Genomic DNA, 16,027 nt, shown 5'->3' with positions numbered 1-16,027 from the left:
TGTGAGGATTCTTGAATGTGTCTTCTTGACATTTGCAGATTTCTCTAGTCTAGAAGTAAAGCTGCTGAATTGAGGAACTTTAGTAGGTATTTCCAAATTGCTTTCCAGTGTGGTACCAATCTTACCCTCCTTATCATTGAGGTTGGAGAGTTCACATTTTCTCATACCCTCATCAACAGTTGGTATTGTCAGGTTTTAAAAAACGTATGTTAACCTGAAGGGTGTAAAATAACTTGCTTTTTGTCCTTTTCTTACTGATCTGTAGGCATTCTTCTATATAGTCTGGATAGTAATTTGTTGCTTCTATAGGTCATTCCTAAATCTGTAGCATATTTTGTCAGCAGAGTTTATGTATTTTGTAGAATTTGTAACTTTTGTAGATAATTCCTTATATGCTTTCTAAAGCTTTTGGTGTCATTTTAAGAATGTTTCCCCCATTCCAATGTCAAAAATATTTCTTTTTACATATGGATCTTTAATCTAGAATTGATTTTGCATGAGTTGTGATCTTATATTTGTACTTATTTCTTTCTTTTCCAATTCATACTTTCTTTTTCCATTTATCTCTTAGTGATTGCATTAAGTATATATTTTCTTCTCTTAGCTTTCCTTTTAGTAATTTTAGGGGTTTTCGTGGGGGGAGGTAGTTAGGTTTATTTAATTATTTTCTTAATAGAGGTGCTGGGGATTGAACCTAGGACCTCACGCATGCTAAGCATGCGCTCTACTGCTTAAGCTATATACCCTCCCTACTCCTTTTAGTGATTTTAAATTCCACATCCTTTTATTCCTTTGCCAAATTCCCTTAACTTTTAATAATCTTGAAGGTCTAATCTAAAATAAATACCTCTTCTGTCCTGAACATGTAGCTTATTCTGTTTTGTACACTGTGCTTCTCCTAATCCTGATTGTATGTCACTGTCACTGGTTTCCCCACTCAGATACACCTGTTTGGTTCTGTCCAGGTGTTTCCCATCGCTTTTCATCTCCCACCTCTCCTTTCTGAACTCATGTTAAAGAAGCATATCTTTCAGCATTTTTTTCCACAATGGTCTGTTTATGATTAACATGTGCATGTCTGGAATTATCTTTATTTTACTTTCACTCTTGAAAGAGTTTAGTTTGTATGTAATTCTCAGCTGACCATTTCCTTCAATATTTTGAAACATCATTCCTTTGTCTTCTGGTTGTTGCAAATGAGAAGTCTGAAGGCAGCCTAACACTAGTCCCTCTGTAAGCCATCTGTCTTTTCTCACAGCTTCTGGGTTCTTCTCTTTGAGCTCAAAGCTCTGCAGTTTCACTGTGTTGTGTATAGTGTGCATCCTACTTGGGATTTCTGTGCCCTGTAAATACGAGGACTTGGTTCTGTCAAATCCTGAGGGACTCTCGGGCTTTCTCTGGGTAGTGCTTCTCCCCATTCTCCTTTCTGGACCACCTCTTTAGACGCATTTTGAAGCATTTCATTCTACCCTCCGTATTTTAACCTTGCTTTCATATTTTCTATTTTTAACCTCTGTGCTGCACGCTGAGGCATTTCCTTACGTCTTCCAATTTAGTAATTCTCTCTTTATGTCTGGTCATGTTAAACCTGTACAGAAGTTTTCCATTTGTTTTGATGATTATATTCTTCATATCTAGAATGTCCTTGGTTCTTTTTAAATTCTATTTTTCCCCCCCAAACTACCTTGGCTTACCCTATGGTTTCTGTTGCTTCTTACCGCTTCAGACATGTTAGGCACACTCATCTTAAAGTCTCTGATTATTCCTTCTCTACCTTATGATGGCTGAGTTCCTTGTGGGGGTCATTTCTTTCCTGGCACCTAGAGAAGGGGAGAGGGCTTCCTTCCCATGTTAGTCCACAATGTCAAGGCTACGTGTCTTCACACAGGAAAGGGGGGCCTTTGTTTCTTTAGACAGAGACCCCTGAAGGGCTGGCCTTGTCAGACCCTCCAGAGCGCCCTGACATCTCTGAATGGGTGCCAAGTGGTGAATTAAAGGTAGTTCTGAGAATTTTCCCACATCTTCATCTGGCCCTTTGTGACCCTGAAAAAGACATTTAACTACGCATCTTCTTTATTTAGAGGGAAAGAAAGGTAAAGCATTTTAAGAATAAAATTTCAAAGAAAAGGTGACACAGGATTTCTTAAAAACAAATAGTTCAATTTCATTTTTATCTGGAAAACATACGAGTTTAAAATGAAACAAGAGCTTTGACATGTCATCATGTGTCATTTTTTGTGGTACTAGTTCAAAATGTGAAGATACAGAACCTTTATAAATTCCTAGAATCAAAGATTCCCAATACAGATGAAAACAGATTGGTTATAAAATGTCAATTCACTAAATACTCCGTTTTTGCTTTGTTTTTATCGGGAATATTTTATAGAAATACTGTATAAAATAAGGCAGATTTTTGGAAACTCAATTATAAAATTTTAGGAAAAAAGTGTGAAGTCCTAGTTTCTTTTCACTTTGGGGAGTTGCCTGCAGAGCTGAGGCCACGTGAGCAGGTCCGAGCACTGGCCCCCCCACAGGAGCCCTTCTCACTCGGCTCTCCTAGAATCAGACCCACCGACAAAACAGCTTTTCCCAATTAGCATCAGTCAGAAAAGTTTAACATACACAAATATTTCTATAGTGCAGTGAAAATGTGTCATTTTGTATTTTAAATTTGCATTATGAAAATAAGTCTGTACACTAAGCGATACATAATGAATATGAATCATGTAAATTTGGTCATAGCATTTAAAGTTGGCTTTGGCTTTGAAGTATTTTTAAATTCATAGAAAATATTGAACTTCTAATAAAATAAATAACACATTTTAATAATTGATATTAATAATCAACTTCAAAATTTCTTTGTCCTTTGCTGTTCAATTTTAGAAGTCACTTTCAGTAGTGTCCCAGGGTGAGCGCGTGCACCTTCTGTGATGTGAGGAAAAGATCTGATTGCCATTAGCTGTTCTTAAGTGCTCAGCATAACTGAGAGAAATTGCAACAAGACATTCTCTGTCACTGGCAGGAAGTCCGTCAGTAGCCTTTGCAGGGGCGGTCCCGAGCTCGTGTTCTAACCAAAGCTACTGCCAACTGTGGTTCTCACGGGACTGTCCGACGAGCCCCGCAGCAGGCCCAGGTACAGAGGACTGTGTCTCCCTTCATGGCAGTGGCATCAGATGATGGCTACAGAAGGTCACTGGTGTCCCCACGTGTCCTTACAGGCTCTGCAGACCTGGGGACGGCTTTGCCTAACACTGAAAGGACCAAGGAACCCTGGCAGCCCTCAGGAATTACAAGCGACCGAGGGGCGGAGCGTCAGGGCCCCGGGCAGGGCTGCGCACGATGCGGGGGTGGGCGCAGGGTCCGCAGCTTCAGTTCGTCCAGTCCTTTCCAGTACTTAAAGTTGTTGTCAAGATGCTGCATTAACTCAGGCAGGTCTACAAAGGCTGGAGAGAAAGATGGGAATGTGACGTCCGTTCACAGCCTCAGCCTAGGCTTTCTAAGGAGAGCGCATGTGAGGAGGAGGCACGGAAGGGGGAGACGGGCGCCTAATGCTCACGAACACGGCAAACACACGGTCTGACGACTGAATTAATCAAGCCCTGTACTCAGCGCCAGCAGCTCGTCCGTGACCACAGCTGCACTGAGCTCTGGTAGGTGAAGCAGCAGAGTGCTGGCCTGCTTAGTCACCATTTAATCAGCCTGGGGTGTCAGGGACAAAGTGTAGGGAGCCCCTGACCTTACACCAGTGCCAGGTGCTGACTGGCTCTCCTGCATGTCCTCCTGCAGGGTGGGGGGACAGCCCCTCCCATCTGCAGCACATCCCTGAGGGCAGGAGTGGGGGAGCAAGTCATTTACACAAGAGAACGGGGGCCTAGAGAGGCCACGCTTCTGCTCTCAGTCCCAGAAGCACTAAGCTGGGAGCTGACCACCTGGCCCTGGGGCCACAGCCTGGCCTCCAAGCACCCAGAGAGGAGGCCTGGCTCCTGCTGACCAGGTCTGGATGTGTGTCTGTCACAGCGCAGCTGCCCAGGGAGTATCCGTGGGGCCTCAGCCCTGAGAATCCTCTACCTGACAGGCCCCTCTGCCTGTGCTGAAGGTTAAAGAGGGGCATGGGTCTCCGCCAGAGACCAGCCTGCCCCGGGTCTGCTGCAGAGCCAGGTGGGAGAAGCTGGGGGAGCAGATGGCAGGAGGGTTCCCGCAGGAACAGTGTGGGAACTGGAGTTGACATAAGTGGTTTTGAATCCTAGGTTCTCTACCACTGGCTGTGCAGCCCCAAGTTCACTTCTGTCATCTACAAAACGGGCAGTACCCCGGCCAGCCCTGGGGGCCGGCCAGTGAGGAGGAGGCGCCCACCCCGCCCTCAGGTTCCCTGGTGACAGCTCATTGCTTCTCCTCAGACCTTCGTGAAAGTCTGAGCCCCCTAACATGTTCTAAAGTCAAAAACGACGCTATTTGCTACCTAACAGGCAGTTCCCCGCTATTTAGGGAGATATGCTCTAAGCGTTCTCACCGTCCCAAGCGTCGAACATGTCTGTGATGAAGTAGTCAATGAAAGAGATTTGGGATTTGGGGATGCTGCAGGTATTTCTGTCGAAAACTGGCATCACCACAGGCAAGTCTTGTTGCTTCTCTTCATCTGTCTGCAAAGCAGAAAATGCTGGAATTACAAGACTCCAGGATCCGGGTCCACTGGAGACTCTCCTGGCCTCCCAGGGAGCATGTGGGGATGCCAGCCCGAGCCGACAAAGCAGACCCGCCGCTGCATACCAAGTTGTCCCCAGAGTGAGGACTGCTCTGTGCCAGGGGGCCTGAGGACACCCCAACCCAGCCCAACCCACATTTTCAACACCCAGAAGCCTCTTGCTGAAGCTCCTCAGGTAAGATCCCAAATGGTATCTGTGGTGCATGAACCGTTGTTAGCCACCTCCTTGCTGCTCCCAGCCCAGCCCTCTCTCCTATCAGGTGTTTCAAGGGCCTGACCCAAGAGCTGAAGGGGGAGCGAGGAACAGCCCCCCTCCCAGAGGAGGGACTAGTGGCTGCCTCTCATCTCAGACCAGATTTTTATTTGAAAACGTTCTGAATGTCCTTGAGATCCTTGAGATAAAGAAGCTCTGTGGAGAGTTTCATGTGCTTTAGTCAGATTCTCCCAGAACATCTTTAGGATTCCAGAGGGGTTTGTTTAAAAAAAAATATATATATATAAGATATATTTGAAATGAAATGAAAAAAATATATATATATAATTAAGATCCTGGAGGAAAAGGCAAATTTGTCTTAAAACATAAAAGGGAGTTTCTTGTTCTTTTTTTTTTTTTTTAATGAAGTCTCACTTTCATCAAAGGGGCCTGGAGAAAAGGATGAGGGGCACCCAGAGGGGGACGATGAGGCAGAGGGGCTTCCTGGAACGAGGTGGGAACTCAGAGGGTTTGCGCAGGTGATTAGAATCACCGAGAGGTCCCTGCCGGAGCCAGGGCTGAGAATGAAGTTGGACAGTCACGCAAGGGGCAGGATGATGGGGGTGCTGAGTGTGGGACCAGCATTAAAGGAGATGGGGCGTGCCTGGCTAGAAGGGGCAGAGCCATCCTCTGGCTCCGGAAGGCACAGCTGTCCTCAGGGGCTCCCCGGATCCCTATTCCTGATTGTCAGGGCAGACGGCCCCTGGTGGACCGGCTGCGGTAGGGAGATGGCCAAAGGGGCAGCTCTACACAGAAGACAGGCAGTAGAGTTAGTAACTTCAGGAAACCCAGTGTGGGTGCGGGTGGTGCCATAGGGCGTTCAGCAGAGGTAGAGAGTCAGGGACGAGAGAACTTTCTGACCTAGCACGGACTTCTCTGCAGGGCCTGTCAGTGACGCAAGGGCTGAGGACGGAAGGTGTGCAGTGCACTCGGCCTCTGCCCGGCTCTGGGGGCCACATGGGGCTGTAGAAGTGCTGTTCTGAGAGTGGAGTACATTTCTTGAGTGGCCAACACTGGGACAAGAATTCTGGTGTTCAGCAGGACCAAAAGAAAACGTCCTCTTGGGGCTGGGGGCCTGTCCCTCCCAATTCTTACCCCTGGAACTGTTTCCACAGAGCTAACTAGGGCCGGTGCCTCCCGGTCCACCCACACCCCCAGTACTGTTCTTGACAACTGTCCAGGAGCTGCTTGCCAAGTCACTGGAAGAACTGGGCTCCACAGCTAAAGGCAGATGACTTTCCCTGGTAGTGACAGTGACTCACCACAGCTCTCAACATGCGATCTCTACTTGAGGGTAGCAGGTAACCTTTGGAGGTTTCCTGGGAGGGACTGTACCAAGCGTCCTGCAGAGATGCACTTATACTGGCTGGGTGCTGACAGTGCTGGGGCAGGTGCCAAGAAAGAGGCCTGTGCTAGACTATGGGACAGGCCAGGACAGAGACCCTCTACACCTGTTGCTGGGCCAGGAGCAGACTCCAGGAGGTGTGGGAGGTAGGATCAGGGTGCTCTGGGAAGAGAAGCAGCAGGGAACACTGACAAGTCTTGGCTTCTGCTGGCAGGCCACAGGCTGGCAGCCCCGTCCCCATTGCTGTCTCAGAAAACTGCAGGGTTAGCTCCACATGGGTCTCTGCCATGGGCGGGGAGCGAGGGAGGGTGCAGGAAGAGCCTCGGGTTCACCGCCCGCTGGCCTGTCTGGCTCAGAGAGCAGGGCCCCAGGCAGGTGCCCTCCTGACACTCCCCCTCCCGAGGGGGAGCAGAGGCTCGGCTCAGTGGTCATTCGTGGCTCCAGAGGCTTTTCTACGGCAGGCCTGCCCTCCCCATCCACATGGAATCAGCTGACTTGTTGAAGGTCAGTGAAAGCCCTCATGCTCTGTTTCTTCGCTTTGGCTCTGCAATCTGTGTTCATACGGATGATGGACTGTAATTTCTCCTGATGTTCTCTTTGTCAAGTTACATAGCAGGGTAATTAATAAGGGCTTCATAAATGATTTGCAAAGTGTTCTCCCCTCTATTTTCTGGTATAATGTGTAAGACTAGCATTATTTCTTAAACGTTTCATAGAATTCCTCAATGAAATCATTTGGAGTTTTCTTTGTTAAAAGCCTTTCAATGAAACATTTTGACAAATGTCTTTAATATGGGGCTTCTAAGGTTATTGTTTAATCTTGTCAGTTTTGGTAAATTGTAGTTTTCAAGGAATTTGACCATTTCATTTGTCAGTTATTGCAACAATACTTTCATTCTTGATATTGGTAATCTGTGTTCTCTTTTTCTTGATTATTCCAGCTAGGTATTCACAGATTTTGTTAATTCTGGCAAAGAATCAACTTTTGGCTTTGTAATTTTTTTTTTTTTTTACTGTTTCTTTTCTATTTCTTTATTCTTTCTTTCCTACTTTGTGTTTACATTGTCTTTTTCTAGTTTAGGTGAAATCTAAGTCATTAACTTTAGTGCTTTCTCTAATTATAAATGTCTCTCTAATCACTGTCTTAGTTGCATCTCAATTTTAATATATTTTCATTTAATTTCTATATATTTTCTAATCTCCTTTGTTATCTGACCCATGGTTTATTTAGAAATGTGCTGTCAATTTCCAAACATCTGGTGTTTACATAGGTACCTTATTGTTACTGATTTAACACCACTGTGGCTAGAGAATATATTCCATATGATTTCAGTTATTTTAAATTTACTGAATCTTTTCTTTGGCTCCAGCATATGGTATGTTGGTGAACATATCGTGCACTTAATACTTCTAAAACACTACACTGTAAGTCTGCTGCAGAATATACATTAACTAAGGTAAGGTGACTGATAGTGTTGTTTGGATTATCTGTTTACTGATATTTTAATCCAGTTGTTCTAGCATTGCTGAAAATGAGTATTAAAATCTATGATTCCACTTGTCCCTGTGCTTCTGTCAAGAAGTTCTGTTATTAAATAAATGCATAGACATTTATGATTAGTATGTCTGCCTATATAGAACTTTAAATCATTCTGAAATGTCCCACTTTATCTCTGGTATTATTTTGTGTCTTGACTATTTTGTCTAAGATCTATCCATCCCAGGCTTTTCATATTAAGAATTTGCATGCTATATCTTTTTCCATCCATTTACTTTGCACCTACCCTTTACATTTTAAGTGTCTTTTGTAGACTGCATGCAGTTGGTATTATTTTTTCAAAATCCAGCCTGATGATCTTTTAATTGGAGTGTTTAGTCCACTAACATTTAATGTAGAAGTATTGATATGATTAGAGTTATAGAACTACCATTTTACTTTTTTCAGTTTATTCCTCTCTTTGTTCCTCTATTTCTCCTTTCCTGTTGCCTTTGTATAATTTAATAAATTTTAGAATTGTGTTATATCTATTAGCTTTTAAGCTACACTGCTCTAGGGATTACTAAATGTATTATTAGCTCAGTAGAATGAAAAGTGAAGGATATAACCAACACTTCAGGTAAAAAATGTAGGAATCTTGGATTTGTGTAGGTCCATTTTACTTTCCCTCATCCTTTATGTTATAATATATGTAGCCATAAGATAGGGCAACTGTATCTTCTACAATGCATGCTATAACTCATGCTTAAAATAGTCCTACGTATTTAGAGAAATTACAAGGAAAAAATCTTTTATAGTTACCCAGCTTTCTATCATTTTAAAAAATATTTTATCTTTTTCTTTTTATTGAGGTATAACTGATATACAGTACTATATTAGTTTCAGGTATACAACATAATGATTCAATATTTGCATATGCTGAAATGATCACCACAATCATCTGTCACCAAACATAGTTACAGAATTTCTCTTCTTACAATTATAACTTTTAACATCTACTCTCTTAGCAACCTTCAAATATGCAGTATAGTATTATTAACTAGAATCACCAAGTTGTACATTACCTCCCCAGGACTTATTTTATAACTGGAAGTTTGTACCTTTTGACTCCCTTCATCAATTCTGCACCCTCACCCACTCATCTGACAACCACAAATCTGTTCTCTAAGATTCCACATATAAGTAACATCATACGGTATTTGTCTTTCCCTGACTTATTTTGCTTAACATAAAGCCTTTAAAAATGGCAAGAGTTCATTCCTTCTTAAAAATAATATTCCACTGTGTGTGTATACACAGACCTCCCCACACCCACATCATCTTACCCACTCACCTGCCAACAGATGTGTAGGTTGTTTCGGTATCTTGGCTATTGTAAGTAATGCTGCAATGAACGTGGGAGTGCGTATCTCTTTTTGGGTTAGTGTAGAATTGCTGAATCATATGGTAGTTCCTTTTTTTCCTTTAATGGAGGGAACTGGGGATAGAACCCAGGACCTCATGCCTGCTCAACTCAGCCTACCACTGGGCTACTACACGGCCCCTTCCATTTTTAATTTTTTTGAAGAATCTCCATACTGTTTTCCATCATGGCTGCACTAATTTACATTCCCAACAAGAGTGCACAACGGCTCTCTTTTCCCCACATTCTCGACAACACTTACTTCTTAATCGTTTTGGTAAGAGCCGTTCTAACAGGTGTGAGGTGATATCTCACTGTGGTTTTTATTACTTACCATTATTGGTGCTTTTCATTCCTTCCTAAAGATCCAACTTTGTATCTAGTGTCATTCCCTTTCAGCCTTAAGAACTTCCTTTAGCATTTCTTTTGCCTTCATTCTTTAAGGATATTTTCACTGGATATAAAATTCTAGGGTGACAGCATTTTAAAAATGTTGTTCCAGTGTCTTCTGGCCTTCATAGTTTCTGACATGAAGGCATAAAATTTCAAAAATTTTTATCTTATAGCTGCTTGCCTATGACGTGCCTCGGTATGGGTTAGGAGTTGCTGGGTGTCCTAAATCTATATGTGTATATATATCTTCTACTTAGCCATTATATTTTCTAATTTTTTCTATCTCACAAGAATTTTTTCCTACCCAGAGAGAATATGAAGGGGAGACAACAGTATAATCATACCTTTAAGGTGCTGTTAGGTGAAAATGTCAAACATCCAGTGAAAATATCTTGCAAGAAATGAAGGCAAAACAGAACACATTTTCAGATGAGGGGGAACTAACAGAACTCATTACTCAGTAAGCCTGTAATACAAGCAGTGTTCTTCAAGGACAGAATTCCATTTAGAACTCTGCTTCCTAGTTTTAATTACTTCTTAGGGTGTTTCTCTCTCTCTCTTACTTAGGAAACTTAGGAGGCTGCATCTTACCTGAGAAAAATACTCTTCTGAGATCCGTGCGGCCCACTCAATGCACTGCTCCAGGGGTCGGCAGGGGTTGGACACATCAGCACACTTAATCAGCATTCGTTTGATCAGAGTTCGGTTCTCTGGAGTCCTAAGCATAGTGTTTATGGCTTCTTGATCTTTATCAGTTTCCTAAAACATAAGTGGAATTCAAAGCAATCAAAATGTGTCCCCCTGTACCCACAGTAAGGCACTGTCCAGGATTTACAAATTCAGTGTCTTACAAAACAGTGCTGAGGATACCCTGAGCTTTGAGCTCGGTCCCTCACTTTACAAAGCAGAAAACCAAGGCCCAGGGGGACTCCCGCAGGACCCAGGAGCAGAGGGTAGCACTGGAGGCTGGAAGATCTGCCCTCCCCCCTCTTCTTGGCTCTTTGTCTCACTCTATTTATTTCTCACAGTTGCCTTTTCTTTCTGTTCTGTCATTTCTATCGCTCTTCCTTGGTAACAACTCAATATTCACTGAAAAAATAAGTTTTCTCTACCCTCATGACAAAAAGAGTCTCATGGTCCAGCAAGGGCTCTGTTCTCACAACCCAATCCCCAGCCCAGCCCTGTCCCAGGTATGATCTTGAGGATGAGCTGTCAGGATGCCAAGACTGTGTCTGATACCGTGATACCTCCCACACACTGCCCTAACATTTTATGGGGTACAGAGGATTTAGTCATTCTCTTTTGATCTGCACTCACAAGAAGGTCTTGTGGTAAACATAAAAAATAGTATTATTTACTATTACATTTTACTGATGAGGACACTGGGCCTCCAAGAAGTGAAAAGACTGGTCCAAAGCTACCCAGCTGAGCCAGGATAAGAACCGAAGTTCTACCTTTTGTTTTGAATTCTGTCCACTCACGGTACCACATGCTGTCTGACTTACAAGGAACCCCTCCAGATGTGGATTCTCAATCCATGGTGTAATGGACCCTCTGAAGCAAATTCAGGTTGGAAGAGAGTACTGGGGCAAAGAACACAGTCAAAGACACAAGCAAGCCTCTCCTCATTCTGATTTTCTGCCCATCAAGCAACTTTCCAAAGGAGTCAGTCATGTGATTTCAATGAGTAGTCACAGTGGTCTAAGAAGGCCTGATGGTCCCATGTCAGTGGGGACAGATCTACCATCAAGATGGGTAGGTGGCAGCCTGAATGGAGGCTGCCCAGTCCCTGCAGCGTGCCAGAATGGACAAGGGGAGTGTCCTCACTACTTCTCCTTGTTTCCTACGCCAACCAGCTTTGAGCTGACCTGTCTCTCTTCAGATTTTTCTTTCATGATACTTTGTCCCTGCTCTGACCCACTGGATATTGATTCATCTCTCAGGTAACCCCAAGAACTGACAAGAGATGAAGTGGAACAGAGGACTCAGCTGAGTCTCGGAACTGCCCAGACTAGATGGAGGAAACCAAGTCTATGAGGTATGTGGTGTCTTTCTGTTGGGCGTAGGGTCAGCCAGGAGCAGTGGCCCAGGCAGTAACCTGCCCTCTCCAGGATGGAGAGGCTGGTGTGGGTGCCTCTGCACTGAAAGTCCTTGGAAAGGAAGTGAAGTGAAAGGCAGGCTGCAAAACTGGAGAAGAGGAAAGGGTGAAGGGAGCAGAGTTCTCAACAGGTTTCAGATCAGGTTAAACAGGAACAAGTGTGAAGGGGTAATAAGCTTGAAAGCCAGGGGCAGACAAAGGCCAGGGCCAAACAAGTGAGTTGCAGAAGTAAAGCAGAGTTAGAATTCAAGGAATTGTGATCCTAGTCTGAATGGGTAAGTCACCCCTGTGCATGGCAAAGACTCGCAACGTGGTGACAGGAGTAGGGGAGGAGGAATGTGGAAAAGGCTGAGAGCTGGAGCCGGGATGTAAAGCGCAACCCCGTAGGTGGTAGGGCAGACGTGTGGGACTCAAAGGACAAGGGTTCATGAAAAAGCATGCTCTCTACGTGCTGCTCTCACAGCGAACCTGGATCTAAGCATCCCTGATGACGTGCCTGCCTTGCGCCCTGCCCTTCAGTCCTGGGCCTTGAGCTCTGTTACGCTCACTCTACAAGGAAAGGGAAAGGAGAAGTAGGGAGGAAACTCAGATCGGTCTGCTTCCTCAGCTGTGGGCTCCTGCCTGCCGAGAGGCTTAATGTTCTCCTTGCCAGGAAGTTGTTCTGACTCACGCTTCAAGTCCAGAAATGCGGGGTGACAGTAATATCATCCCTGTGGTCGAAAATACAGAATCCTTCCCCACCCCCACCCTCCTGTGACACAGACCAACAGGACAGCTGCTGCTACCGCAGAATGTGCACAGTGGGAGCAGCTGATGAGAGCTGTCTCAGGCTCCAGCTGACCCCAGAATGCTCCAGAAGAGGGGAAGGGGACAACTGTTGAGAAAGGACTAAAGGAATGGTCCACCCATCCAAAGTTAGTTTATCTAAAACTTGACCCTCTCTTCAGAGTTTTCATATCTATTTTTGTATGTCCTATATTTCTTTGCCAAGTTTTTGTACTTTAAATAATTGTTTTAACCAGTGGAAATTAAATTCAGTGAGCCCGATGCGGGGAACCCTTCCACACTCAGGATACCCTAAGCCCATGTTTTCCCACAACACAAAGGGATAAGGGCCCCAAACATAGGCTCCCTTTGCAATCAGTTCCCTTACCCTGTTTTCCTCTAATGCTGCCAAGGGCTTGTTGATGCTGTTGACAAATTTGTTGACGTGCTCGAAGTGCTTTGTCATTTCTGTGGCTAAGACCATGTCGATAATACCCTGGCGCAGGGTCCGGTAGTCATTCCTGTTTCAGAGGACAAACGAGAGGCTGCTGCAGGTGACTGATCCAGACCGGAGACGTGCTCCTGAAAACAAGCTGTTAACCTAGGATACGTGTCCACTGCGGCTAAAATTCTGACGCACCGGTAGTCAGCAGCAGGGCAAGCTTTAAAAGAACGTGGAAGTTGTAGGCTACTGCCTCGATCGCCTTTAGCAAGCAGAACCCAAACAAAAGTTAAAACCAGAAGGTTATGGGCAAGACTGCACAGAGACAGTGTTCATGTGGCTGTCATTCTGTAGCATAAGGCACAAAGTTCTTAGATAAAATAAGACGGGACACAGGAGGGGTGAACAAAGCCAGCTCTTAATGAAGACAGACCTGTGGTTATGAATTACCTACTCCACCCAGAGGGTCCCTGAGATCCAACAATTTTAGTGCCCAGACAACAGAGGGCAGACCTTCTGAAAGCTGAGATACCTCTTCCTCCAGCCTTTGTTTTTACTGCATTATTATAAAATTTTGATTTTTTGAGGATGCAAACCCCCAAATTAAAAAAGTACAGAGAGTACAAACTGAACTCTCTATTTGGCTCCAGCTACCCTATTCTTTTCCCTGGAGACAACCAGAGTTACCAGGGTCCTGTGGATTTTTCCAGAGATAACTGGTGTATATACAAGCAACTAAGAACAAAGCCTACTTTAACTCCACCTATAATATTCTGAAACATGGCAAAGGAGTTTAAAACTTTCCTTAAAATTCCCCGTCAGTATTCCTCATGACAGAACTCTGCCATCTAATACTTGTTAAGTCCCTGCCATGAGCCTGGAACCACACTAGACACCAAGGGCACAGTGGTGAACAAAACACACACGGCACTGATCTTACAGAGCTTAAGAATCGAGCCAGACATTAGACAAATGGTGGAAGTGATTAGTTTAAAATGTGGTAAGTGCTGTGAAAGAACTTGGGACTGAATAATTAGCGATGAGAAGTCTGCTGGGCACCGTGGAGTCTTGCAGGCAGAGACGTAAGATGACGTCTCCCCTGAATCTCTAAGGGCTCACGGTGTCAGTCTGACACTTCGCTGTCTGGAAACGTCAAGACACAAAGGAGCTGAACCTTGAAAACACGCTAAGTGAAAGAAGCCAGTCACAAAACACCACATACTGGGGATGCTTCCATTTATACAAAATGCCCAGAACTGGCAAATCTACAGGAAGTAGATCCGTGACTGCCTGCCTAGAGCTGGTAGGGGAGTGGGGAGGGACTGCCATTGAGTTGGAGGTTCTTCTGTGGGAGGTGATGGTTGCACACCTCTGAATATAGTGAAAACCACTGTACATGTTAACTGGGTGAAATGTATAGTATGAATTATATCTTAATAAAATTGTTTTAAAGAGAGAGACAGAGGAAACATACTTTCCTAGTCGTTGTTCTTACCTCTCCATGTTTTTAAAGATATTGCATTTGTCATCTCCATTGGTCAGCTGGAAGGCCAAGGCCGCGTGGTGGCTCTCCAGCACCGCAGTGTCGTTGTACAGGATGGCCAGCTCGCTGCCAGCATTACACAGGAAGGAGTTGGTTCTCCCAGGGTGGTCCACGTCGTGAATGGTGGCTGCAATGAGGGCAGCGGCCTCATCAAGTGGATCTAAAGTTTGCTGAAAACCAGAGATTTTTAAAAAAACTGGGGCATGGCATTGAAAGCAAGGAAGCCTCTTGTATAGTTTTCTTTCTGCCCTACTATTAAGGTAAGAATATTTAGGATTTCTGAGAAAAGCATATTGTTGAGCAAATCTAGTTGTCCTGTCTCCACTCAGAAACAGTGACATCTTTATGCACATTTATTAGGAAACATTATCTGGTTCTCAGTCTCACACAAGGTAAGGACTTACCACGATACAGGGGGTCCTCAACAGACAGGAGTCACCTCCTCAGCCAGTCTGTCTCTAGACCCATCACAAAAAAAGGTCCTTAGTCTGAAATACTGACTTAGACCAACATAAACTAGAATTACTAAATAAAAGAGAAATAATTGTTTAAGGTGTGCATCACTTACATTAACTGGGGATTGGTCTCTAGTTTTCTGTCCCCTTCCGGTGCTATCTGTTGATGTCAGGGTTTTGAGTTTGGTAAAATGATCTGGAAGTTTGCCACCTTTTTCAAGGCTCTGAAAAGGTTTATGTAACATGGAAAAATTCCTTAAAGGGCTAAAGAACTCACCTGTCCATCTGGGTCAGGAGCCAAGTTTTGAAGAAATTAGTTGATAGTTTAAAAACTCCTTCCATGGTATTGACCTCTTTTGGTTTTCTACCTCTAGCATTACTTTGATTTAAAGCTTTTTCTTCCTTCCTTCCTTCCCTTTTTCTAAGGAACCATCATTTTAAGGCTTCTAAGTTAGTACTGAAGTGTACGGTACTTTCTTCTGTCATTCTCCATTTCACATGTGTGTATTTCTGTACTTCTTGATTAGTTTGAAATAACCAAGAAAATTAAATTCTAGCCAAAGAACCATCTGGGATTTTTGCTCGTCTCATTCTATAGGTTTTGTTATATAGATTTCTCATTTTGTTTTCTAAATAGTCTGTTACTTGGGGGTTTATTTCCTTGTTTATACCCAAATTTTTCAAAATATTTTCTTATTTGTAGCAGCTGACATTTTAAATTTAACCTTTAGTTATTCTAGCTTTTGTTGTAGTTAGAAAATTTTGAAATTCTGAAGTTTATCAAGACATTCATTATGTCCTAGTATAAGATCATTTTTGGAAATACTTTGCAGACACTTGAAAAGAAGGTGTATATCTTATAAATCAGTCTTATATTTAAACTGAAATTCAGTAGTTTTAACTTTGGGTGAATTTTATCTCAATAAATGCTATTAAAAATTAAGATAGCTTTCTGAATATGTATTTGTATGTTATCTATAGAGTAGTTCAAAAGCAAGTAAATTACAGCAGAAATCAGGTTGTCTTCATCTGCTGAACCACATTGACCCAGATGTCTTCCCCTGCCATTTGTTTTCATAGTTGATAAAAACAGTCCTCTCTCTGGACCCTTATTCTATCCATAGTCTTAGT

The 16,027-nt window shown here is 43.6% G+C and overlaps 1 protein-coding gene across 3 annotated transcripts in view; it reads right to left on the bottom strand.

Annotated features, from left to right (window-relative positions):
* Positions 1–2,139: 2,139 nt before the first annotated feature.
* PDE8A (phosphodiesterase 8A) overlaps positions 2,140–16,027 on the bottom strand; it is a 117,138-nt gene continuing 103,250 nt past the window's right edge. For all 3 annotated transcript variants that reach the window (XM_010986799.3, XM_031440630.2, XM_031440631.2), the window contains 5 exons: positions 14,394–14,611; positions 12,845–12,977; positions 10,185–10,352; positions 4,511–4,640; positions 2,140–3,443 (listed from right to left, as the gene is read on the bottom strand). In XM_010986799.3, coding sequence (XP_010985101.3) covers positions 3,313–3,443; positions 4,511–4,640; positions 10,185–10,352; positions 12,845–12,977; positions 14,394–14,611 — 780 coding nt within the window. In that variant the 3' untranslated portion in view covers positions 2,140–3,312. The remainder of the gene's footprint in view (positions 3,444–4,510; positions 4,641–10,184; positions 10,353–12,844; positions 12,978–14,393; positions 14,612–16,027) is intronic.

This window comes from Camelus dromedarius, chromosome 29 (assembly GCF_036321535.1).
Source record: "Camelus dromedarius isolate mCamDro1 chromosome 29, mCamDro1.pat, whole genome shotgun sequence".
NCBI classification, from domain to species: domain Eukaryota; kingdom Metazoa; phylum Chordata; class Mammalia; order Artiodactyla; family Camelidae; genus Camelus; species Camelus dromedarius.
This window is presented reverse-complemented; position numbering and strand designations above follow the sequence as displayed.